The 11251-nt window shown below is 47.1% G+C and overlaps 1 protein-coding gene across 1 annotated transcript; it reads right to left on the reverse strand.

The window, feature by feature from the left end:
• Nucleotides 1-2271: 2271 nt before the first annotated feature.
• On the reverse strand, nt 2272-7236 carry LOC144891218 (uncharacterized). The gene is made up of 3 exons (XM_078773601.1): nt 7155-7236; nt 5787-7056; nt 2272-5381 (listed from the first exon to the last, which is right to left on the reverse strand). Exons 2-3 carry the CDS (start codon nt 6948-6950, stop codon nt 2640-2642), a joined length of 3906 nt encoding a protein of 1301 aa, XP_078629727.1. The 5' UTR covers nt 6951-7056; nt 7155-7236; the 3' UTR covers nt 2272-2639.
• Nucleotides 7237-11251: the final 4015 nt, after the last annotated feature.

Genomic DNA, 11251 nt, shown 5'->3' on the forward strand with positions numbered 1-11251 from the left:
TTGTGATCATCATTTCTTACATAAACTGCCAACAACACACCCATTGTGATCATCATTTCTTACATAAACTGCCAACAACACACCCATTGTGATCATCATTTCTTACATAAACTGCCAACAACACACCCATTGTGATCATCATTTCTTACATAAACTGCCAACAACACACCCATTGTGATCATCATTTCTTACATAAACTGCCAACAACACACCCATTGTGATCATCATTTCTTACATAAACTGCCAACAACACACCCATTGTGATCATCATTTCTTACATAAACTGCCAACAACACACCCATTGTGATCATCATTTCTTACATAAACTGCCAACAACACACCCATTGTGATCATCATTTCTTACATAAACTGCCAACAACAAACCCATTGTGATCTTCATTTCTTACATAAACTGCCAACAACACACGCATTGTGATCATCATTTCTTACATAAACTGCCAACAACACACCCATTGTGATCATCATTCCTTACATAAACTGCCAACAACACACCCATTGTGATCATCATTTCTTACATAAACTGCCAACAACACACCCATTGTGATCATCATTTCTTACATAAACTGCCAACAACACACCCATTGTGATCATCATTTCTTACATAAACTGCCAACAACACACCCATTGTGATCATCATTTCTTACATAAACTGCCAACAACACACCCATTGTGATCATTTATTTCTTACATAAACTGCCAACAACACACCCATTGTGATCATTTATTTCTTACATAAACTGCCAACAACACACCCATTGTGATCATCATTTCTTACATAAACTGCCAACAACACATCCATTGTGATCATCATTTCTTACATAAACTGCCAACAACAAACCCATTGTGATCATCATTTCTCACATATACTGCCAACAACACACCCATTGTGATCATCATTTCTTACATAAACTGCCAACAACACACCCATTGTGATCATCATTTCTTACATAAACTGCCAACAACACACCCATTGTGATCTTCATTTCTTACATAAACTGCCAACAACACAACCATTGTGATCTTCATTTCTTACATAAACTGCCAACAACACACCCATTGTGATCATCATTTCTTACATAAACTGCCAACAACACACCCATTGTGATCATCATTTCTTACATAAACTGCCAACAACACACCCATTGTGATCTTCATTTCTTACATAAACTGCCAACAACACACCCATTGTGATCATCATTTCTTACATAAACTGCCAACAACACACCCATTGTGATCATCATTTCTTACATAAACTGCCAACAACAAACCCATTGTGATCATCATTTCTTACATAAACTGCCAACAACACACCCATTGTGATCATCATTTCTCACATATACTGCCAACAACACACCCATTGTGATCATCATTTCTTACATAAACTGCCAACAACACACCCATTGTGATCATCATTTCTTACATAAACTGCCAACAACACACCCATTGTGATCATCATTTCTTACATAAACTGCCAACAACACACCCATTGTGATCATCATTTCTTACATAAACTGCCAACAACACACCCATTGTGATCATCATTTCTTACATAAACTGCCAACAACACACCCATTGTGATCATCATTTCTTACATAAACTGCCAACAACACACCCATTGTGATCATCATTTCTTACATAAACTGCCAACAACACACCCATTGTGATCTTCATTTCTTACATAAACTGCCAACAACACACCCATTGTGATCATCATTTCTTACATAAACTGCCAACAACACACCCATTGTGATCATCATTTCTTACATAAACTGCCAACAACAAACCCATTGTGATCATCATTTCTTACATAAACTGCCAACAACACACCCATTGTGATCATCATTTCTCACATATACTGCCAACAACACACCCATTGTGATCATCATTTCTTACATAAACTGCCAACAACACACCCATTGTGATCATCATTTCTTACATAAACTGCCAACAACACACCCATTGTGATCATCATTTCTTACATAAACTGCCAACAACACACCCATTGTGATCATCATTTCTTACATAAACTGCCAACAACACACCCATTGTGATCATCATTTCTTACATAAACTGCCAACAACACACCCATTGTGATCATCATTTCTTACATAAACTGCCAACAACAAACCCATTGTGATCATCATTTCTTACATATACTGCCAATAACACACCCATTGTGATCATTTATTTCTTACATATACTGCCAACAACACTGTTGTGGAAAACCATTCAGGTCCGCACAACTTTTAGTCCAACGGTTTGGTTTAATTGCATTTAGATCATCACATCATTCCTGTAAGTAGAAATACACAATAAGCATACGATGCGACATCTCATAAAGCCATTCATATCAGTCAATGCAAGCAAGCTAGATATTCTATAAAGGCGTACCATTAACGAGGCTACCGATGTAACATGTCACAAGGGAGAAGTCTCGGAGCACTGACACAGCAACGGGTCTTATAGTCACGCCCCTAGTGGGGACAACAATGACAGCGAGCAGCGAGCATCCCCACCCGGGTTCAGTACGGATACGATTTCACTACATTCACCCCCCCCGTCAGAATTATACGGCCGCGTGGCTAAAAGCGAGTGAGCGTCAGCATGGGCGCGGAGTATTAGTCGGCCCAACCGTAGCGGGCCGGGCGGCGAATTTCTCTGCCAGCACGCGTTCGAAATTCCCCGGGTACGGCGTCTCGTAACCCTGTATCCCCGGTGTCAGAGGCGTCAACAGGGTCGGGTGATGAAGGGGGTAACGCCAAGTCGTCGGACCCGGGCAGTCTCGACGGGGGGAGGGTCGGTGGACTGTCGGCGATGGGAGCGTCGGGAGAGGTCATAGTCTCATAGACGGGTTCGACTGGTTCGTCCGATTCCCTACTAAGGTCGTCGACCCCGCAAGGGGCAAGATGACGAACGGAGACAGTAGTCTCACGACCATCAGACGTCATCACACGAGCATGCTCAGGATTAGCCTGGAGAATCTGCACTTTGTCCACAAGGGGGTCGTACTTGCTCGCGCGAACTGCCCGTTTAAGGTAGGCCGGCCCGGGCCCAGCGAGCCAACTGGGCAAAGACCGTATACACCCCGAGCTCCTGGGGTGGTGGAAAAGACGCTCGTGGGGAGTTTGGTTAGTTGCCGTACTCAGGAGTGCCCGGATTGAGTTCAACGCCGCAGGTAGCGACCAAGCCCATTTATCGAGGCCCCGGCCGTGGGTCCGGAGATGGAGCATGACGGCCCTCCAGATAATCCCGTTGAAGCGTTCGATCTGCCCATTAGCCTGGGGTCTATACGGCGTGGTGTAACTAGACGCAACGTTGTTTTGGAGCAGATAGCCGCGCACCTCCTGAGACAAGAAGACTGCACCCCGGTCGGTATGGACATAGGCCGGGTAACCGAACATTGAGAACAAGTTCTGTAAGCAACGCATCACCGTGGCAGCAGTCATGTCCGCGCACATATAAGCAAAGGGGAATCGTGAGTACTCATCAACGATAGTGAGCAGATAGCGAGAGCCGCTCGACACCGGCAAAGGGCCCTTGAAATCCATCGCCAAGCGTTCCCACGGGCGTGTAGCCTTCACCAGAGTCCCCATAGGGGGGTTATAGAAACGCGGTTTGATTTCCGCGCAGATAGCGCAGTCGCGACAGATACGGCGGATATCGTCAATCGAGTAAGGGAGATTCCCACTCCGCACGAAATGAGCGAAACGCGTTACGCCGGGATGGCCCGCAGTAGCATGCAGCACCCGTAGGCCCTCCAACGAGGTGATACCAGCACATGTAGTGGGGCGCGATAAGGCATCGGCGGCCTGGTTATCCTTCCCTGGGCGATATTTGATGGTGTAACAGAAGTCGGCGAGTTCGATACGCCAGCGAGTGATTTTCTCGTTCTTAATGCGCTGGGCGTGTAAGGTGTCGTACATGAACGCAACGCTTTGCTGGTCCGTGATGATTTGGAAGCTCCGCCCGAGTAGGTACGGGCGCCATCGCCGAATAGACTCGACGATCGCATACGCTTCCTTTTCAACGGACGAGTGCCGCCGCTCAGCGGAGGTAAGAGTCCGTGAAAAGAAAGCCACGGGACGTCCCCCTTGGGAGAGGGTCGCCGCGATGGCCTGATCCGAGGCGTCACTTTCGAGGACGAACGAGCCGCTCTCGTCAATGGTTGCTACGGCGGCTCGGGCGATGTCGGTCTTAAGTCCTTCAAAGGCCGTCAATGCGGCCGAACTCAGGGGAAAGGTGTCGCAGGCCACAAGGGGGCGAAGTTTCGCGGAGAAATTTTGCACCCATTTGGAGTAATGGGCGAACAGCCCAAGGGCGCGTTTCAGGGAAGCCCGATCGCAGGGAGGGGCCATGTCGAGCAAAGGTCGCAGACGTTCCTTATCCGGAGAGACAGAGCCATGGGTCACGGTGTACCCCAGAAGATCTATGGTGCGTAGGGAGTATCGGCACTTATCCTCGTTCATAGTTAAGTGATACCGTTGCGCGACCTCAAGGAAGCGCTTCAGATTAGCGTCATGGTGCCCTTGGTCATATCCACAAACCGTAAGGTTATCGAGGTAGACGAAAACATCGGTTAAGTGCTCCCGCGCAACGAGGTCATCCATGGCCCTCTGGAAACAAGCGACCCCGTTCGTCACCCCAAAGGGCAATCGTGTAAATTGGTACAACCGCTGCCCCGACTCGAAAGCGGTATAGATACGATCCGCCCTAGAGATAGGGATCTGGTGGTACGCACTACGGAGATCGAGAGTACTATAGACCGAATACTGGGACACCTGTTGCACTAGCGCGTCCATCCCCGGAAGGGGGTAGGCATCCAGCTGTGTAAAGCGGTTAATCGTTTGGGAATAGTCGATTACCATGCGTTTGCGATGGGCCTCACTGCGCACCACTAAGACCTGGGCACGCCACGGTGACCTACTAGGTTCTATGATGCCGTCTTTCAAGAGCTGAGTCGTTTCGTCCGCAATGAATTGCATGTCCGCGCGGGAGTAGCGTCTCGATTTTACCGCGACAGGGGTACAGTCGGAGGTTAGATTGGGGAACAGCGAAAGTGGACGGACGTCCATTTGCGCTAGGGCGCACACCGTTAGCGCGTCGTCCGCCCCCACAACAAGAGTGTCAGGCCCACCGAACTCCATTACCAGACGTCCATGCAGCTTAAGAAAATCGTGTCCTAGCAGAATATCAGCACATAATGCGGGTAAAACCATAAGGTGTACATCAGGGAAAACCCGTCCCTTTAGCACTAGTTTCAATCGGCATTCCCCTTTTGTGCTAAGCCGGAGTCCCTGGGATGCCATGAAGATCCGTCGTGTAGACCGCCCGATCCGCCATCCATGCCTGAGCACAAGTCGCTGGTCGATAAAACTATCCGTAGATCCGGTGTCCACCAAGGCCTGAACACAATGGCCCTCAACCATAAGGGGAATAAGGGCTTGAGCCAGGCCAGACGAGGCAGCTGGGAGCGGGACTGAGCCCCCCGAATGGGTCGGACCGGCCTCGCGGGTGGATCCTACACCAGCAGCAGTTTTGCGATCGTGGCCGGAGTCTGCGTTGACCATGGGGAATCCATTATCGTCATCAGAGGGCTTTCCCCAGCATTCCGGTGTTTCGCGATTCAAAATCCGATGAGAAAAGGCCTCAGTAGTATTTGACATCGCCTTTTGACACTCCTGGCAGATAAAGGCTTCCGTTGTAGCCGAAATCGCCTTTTTCGTTTGGTCGCTTTGACAAAAGGCTTCCGTAGTATTCGAAATCGCCTTTTTCGTTTGGTCGCTTTGACAAAAGGCTTCCGTAGTAGTATTCGAAATCGCCTTTTTCGTTTGGTCGCTTTGACAAAAGGCTTCCGTAGTATTCGAAAGCTGTTTCTTCCCTTGCGTGGCTCGAGGTTTGGCCAAGGACGCGGCCTTTGTCCCCGATGGAGAATGAGACGGTGGTGGCTTTCCGGTGGCGCCAGTCAAGGTTGTCTGAGCGCCCAGCGGGCCGCAGCGAGGGGCCCTCCCCTTCGAAGACGGGTAAGGCGCTGGGCTCGTGGGTTCTGCTACAAGCCCGTTCAAGGTTGCCGCGCCTGCGCGACCGCGGCTGCGCGGGTCGAAGGGCCGCGAGCCGCGTGCCGATTTCTTGCACACTTTCGCGTAATGTCCCTTTAGCGAGCACAAATGGCAAATAGCGTCACGTGCCGGACACACGACTCGGGCATGACGAGGCCCTCCACAAAAAAAACATGCGGCCCCGCGCAAGGCCTTGGGTCTGCTGGTCGTAACGGCAGCTGTCAGGGTAGGGTCATCCTCCGGAGCATCCCGGAGTTCAGCAGGCGGATCCACGTCCTCGTCAGTGGTCCTCTCCGGCCGGGCGTGTAGTGAGGTGCCCGCCAAAAGGCGCGTGCGATCATAGGCGTTCGATTGCATCCGTGCTTCAGTATACACCGTCGCTTGCTCAACCGCCGTAGCGAAGGTCAGGTCGGTCTTCTCCAAGAGTTTGAGACGTAGTTCCTGAGAGGAGACCCCTGCTATGAAGGCATCTAAAAGTCGATCATCTTTAGCCTGCTCGGGAGTCCGTGGCTGGGCGCTGTCCAGCATGAGCTGCCGGAGCTCCTGGGCGTAATGATCCATAGGCTCGTTGGGTTGCTGCCGTCGCGTCTGCAGCAAATAACGCGCATACACAGGGCTTTTTTCTTTTATATAAAGCCGCTTGAGCTCCGCGACGGTAAGATCATACGTCGTGCATTGAGCGACCGAGTGGTAGACCCGGTAGTCGATTTTTGAGTGTAATATTGCCAGCTTCGCGGCAGGCGTCGGAGCGGTATCAGGCTCATTAAAGAGATGCTCCAGTTGCTTGAGCCAGTGCTTGAGTTGCAAGCCTCCGTCCGTGGCTTGTGGGTCGGCGCTGAAAATGGACACCGTCAACGTCTTGTTGCCAGCCATGTCAGCAGATCTTAAATGCAATTAAGTGTTGTGGAAAACCATTCAGGTCCGCACAACTTTTAGTCCAACGGTTTGGTTTAATTGCATTTAGATCATCACATCATTCCTGTAAGTAGAAATACACAATAAGCATACGATGCGACATCTCATAAAGCCATTCATATCAGTCAATGCAAGCAAGCTAGATATTCTATAAAGGCGTACCATTAACGAGGCTACCGATGTAACATGTCACAAGGGAGAAGTCTCGGAGCACTGACACAGCAACGGGTCTTATAGTCACGCCCCTAGTGGGGACAACAATGACAGCGAGCAGCGAGCATCCCCACCCGGGTTCAGTACGGATACGATTTCACTACAAACACATCCATTGTGATCATTTATTTCTTACATATACCGCCAACAACACACCCATTGTGATCATCATTTCTTACATATACTGCCATAGTAAGGGCATTTTATGAGATATTTCACAAATCTGTTAACTAAATTGTTACCAAAAAATTTCTTCACCAATATGTTTGTAAAGGTGTGTAATAACATGTGTTAAAATGTTGAAGTTCAACTCCCGTGGGAAACCCAGAAAAAAAGCTGTTGAATTCGGGTACCGAAAAATTATTTTCGAGAATTTTTTTTTTTTTAATTGGCCCTTAAGTAACTTATGAGGGGTCAAATAAGGGTTTTTCATGATTCTGAGTTGATTGTTAACATTTATATTTTCACTTTTACATTTACACACAAAGTAGCTTTTATTTCACATACATATATAATACTCAAGAGTTATTTCTCATTCACAATGTCAGAAGTTTCAACAGTCATTGTCTATGTCTTCTTCAGACTCAACAACATCATGACTGCAGTTTCTGCATGTAATGCCATTACAGACTCCACAGGCCGAGATGCACGTGACCCCATTCTTCTTGCAGCTGCATCGCCGGTTGCTGCAATCTCCATGACAATTACAGCTCGTGAACTGCAATAGCTCCTCAGGAGCCGTGGGGTCCAGTGTTGGAACTGGCTCATACCCATGTACACCTATTGTCCATCCATAGTCACTGGGGTTGAGAGACATGCTCTGCAGAAGGATCCAGTCCCGGGTCTGCAGGTAGGCACGGAGTGAATGTTGTGCAGCTGCACCCTCTGTTGGAGGAAGAGTCTCTGGTTTGATCACCCACCCCGCTGCCCAGAGTGTGTCACCTGGAGTGAGAAGTGGCTGATCATGAGCCAGGGAGGAGGAAAGCCCAGCGAGGGGGAGAAACATTATCGCGTTCGTTCCTATCTGTTTCCTGTTCGTAAATGGAATAATCTTTACTTCAGTTCCTCTCAGGATCTTAGCTTTGTCGAGTGCCTTCAACTTCACCCGGGGGAAAGCTGCTGTTGTCTGTGGATCTGGCAAAGGTGGTGCCGGAGAGGTGACTTCGATCCAACCCATTGAGTGAAAGGGAGTGTTTCCGTGAATAGAGACAATGTTTAAATCTATATTGTCTCCAACAAACTGAGTGACTGCATTGTTTGTTTCCCCAACCTCCATAAAGACCACCTGATCATTACTTGACAATTCACTTTCACTGGCTGGCACTTTGGCTGTCATCACTGATTGATCCTCAAGCGCAGCATCGACCGCAACCTCATCATTGATCTGTTCATCGGTTTCCTCCACAATGGTGTCAAGAGTGCCAGAAGTATCTGGAACATCATCTCCACTCCTACTATTAAGGAAGCAGTATTTGTAGTTTTGTGTCTCCGTGTAAGACTCAGTGTATCCCAGCCGGTGGAACTTGTTGAGCATCCATTTTGACCCAAATCTATGATCAAGTTGTATGGCAAGCCCCATTTGGTGTGGCAATACTCCAGACCGAGGTCGACAGGCCTTAATAAAATTCTGCCCCCAAACGGCAACTCTTTCGTCTGTCTTGACAATCGGTCTCAAGAACATCTGAAGGCTTGCAGGAACAAGTGTCAGCTGACTATCGATGTCAGTCATACTGTGTGTGGTGGGGTATGACTTTGGACCTAAATCAATCAAGGCAATATCATTGGATATGAACTTGAGTGCCGTCTTTATGATCTGAGTCTTCTCATCTCCATGGTCAAGATTAGCATGATGCTCTCGCAGAATATTGTCGGTGCCATCTTTGAGACAGAGTACATCTGCCCTTCTTTCCTGTGTTTTGAAATACAAGGTGTCTTCGTATTTCTCTAGAAGTTTTATCTTTAGCCAATGCTTTGAATAAGAAAGGCTCTTCTCTGGTGACTGATCAAACTCCTGCAGCTTTTCATGGACTTGGTCCATGTTCATTACCCCATGCTCTAATTCTGAGTCTAACCATTCGCAGAATTCAATAAAAACTGCCTCTCGCTCCTCATCAATACTCCTCTGTCCTCTCTTCCTTTTTCCTTCCTCATCAGTCTTGGACAAACTGTCACCTCTCGCAAACATAAGTTTGCATCGCAAATGGTACAGTGTTTCTTCTGCTACCAAGTCGTTGATCCCTTCCAGGCGTCCAGTGACTTCAGTGCCCCAGTCATCCCCGCGACTCCGTGCTGTCTTCAGCAAGCTTGCCTTCAGTGTATCTGCAGTCAAATTATCTGGCACTCTGTATTTCTTTCTAGCTTGTGCTGGATTATTTTTATAGAGCTGGGCTGGTTGGTTGCAAAGAATGCATACATCCTTATACAGGAGGTCAACTGACTGTGATCTTCTAGAACTGCAGCCAGTTGATGAACTGAACTCACAAGTAGTGCGTCTTCTCTTCAACTTTGATGACTCTTTCTCTGCCTTTGATGCTTGAGCTGACTTCTTGGTGGTTGCAACAAAGTTGTTGTACAGATCATTTTTACACTTCTGGTGGTACCTCAGTTTTCTTTCCTTTTGAGCCTCCTTCATACGTTCCACAACAGTAACATTTTCGACAGTTTCTGCTTGTTTCAATAAAGTTGAGTATCCCTTTGGAGTTGCCTGTATGAGCCTTTCAGCTGGTGTATCCGAGCGTGCACAGATGAAGCAATTGAGCACAGGTGGAGTAACGTCTTCATCCATATTGCTAGACTCCATGTCCTGCAAAGTAGAAAATGAGATATATTTAGAAATTATTTTTCCACAAAGGAGTGTCTGTGGTGAAATATAAATGTTAACAATCAACTCAGAATCATGAAAAACCCTTATTTGACCCCTCATAAGTTACTTAAGGGCCGATTTAAAAAAATAAAAATTCTCGAAAATAATTTTTCGGTACCCGAATTCAACAGCTTTTTTCTGGGTTTCCCACGGGAGTTGACCTTCAACATTATAACACATGTTATTACACACCTTTACAAACATATTGGTGAAGAAAAGTTTTTGGTAACAATTTAGTTAACAGATTTTCATATGTTTCCCTTACTACCAACAACACACCCATTGTGATCATTTATTTCTTACATATACTGCCAACAACACACCCATTGTGATCATCATTTCTTACATATACTGCCAACAACACATCCATTGTGATCATTTATTTCTTACATATACTGCCAACAACACACCCATTGTGATCATCATTTCTTACATATACTGCCAACAACACACCCATTGTGATCATCATTTCTTCCATATACTGCCAACAACACATCCATTGTGATCATCATTTCTTCCATATACTGCCAACAACACATCCATTGTGATCATCATTTTTTTGTCATCACTTAATTTTGGCACAAGTTCGTTCACTACAGCAGATTGCTATGGCAGTGGCCTCATCTGGAATTGCTGCAACTTTGCTCACAGGTGGCAGGACTGCTCATTCTGCCTTTAAGCTGCCACTCAACCTGGCCCACAATGAGAGTCCTGTGTGCAATATTGGCAAAGGATCTGGACAGGCACAGGTTCTAAAGCAGGCCAAGCTGATAGAATGGGATGAGTGCACAATGTCTCACAGACTTGCATTTGAGGCTCTCTTTCGCACCTTACAGGATCTCAGAGGTAACACTAAAATCATGGGTGGAGTCACACTCTTGCTCTCTGGAGATTTCAGGCAAACTCTACCAGTCATTCCAAAGGGTACACCTGCTGATGAGTTGAGAGCATGCCTCAAAGAATCCTATATTTGGAGATGAGTGGAAAAACTCCATCTTTCTACCAACATGAGAGTTGCACTTCATAGAGATGTCTCAGCAGGCCAGTCTCCAAAGGTTTTGCTCCAACTGGGCAATGGTCGGCTACCAGTAGACACTGAGACTGGAGATGTCACAATACCCCCAAATTGTGGAACAATCATCAACACATCTGAAGAAATGCTATTAAAGGTTTATCCTAGCCT

The sequence above is a fragment of the Myxine glutinosa genome, chromosome 3 (genome assembly GCF_964187855.1).
Source record: "Myxine glutinosa chromosome 3, kmMyxGlut1.1, whole genome shotgun sequence".
In the NCBI taxonomy this organism is placed as follows: domain Eukaryota; kingdom Metazoa; phylum Chordata; class Myxini; order Myxiniformes; family Myxinidae; genus Myxine; species Myxine glutinosa.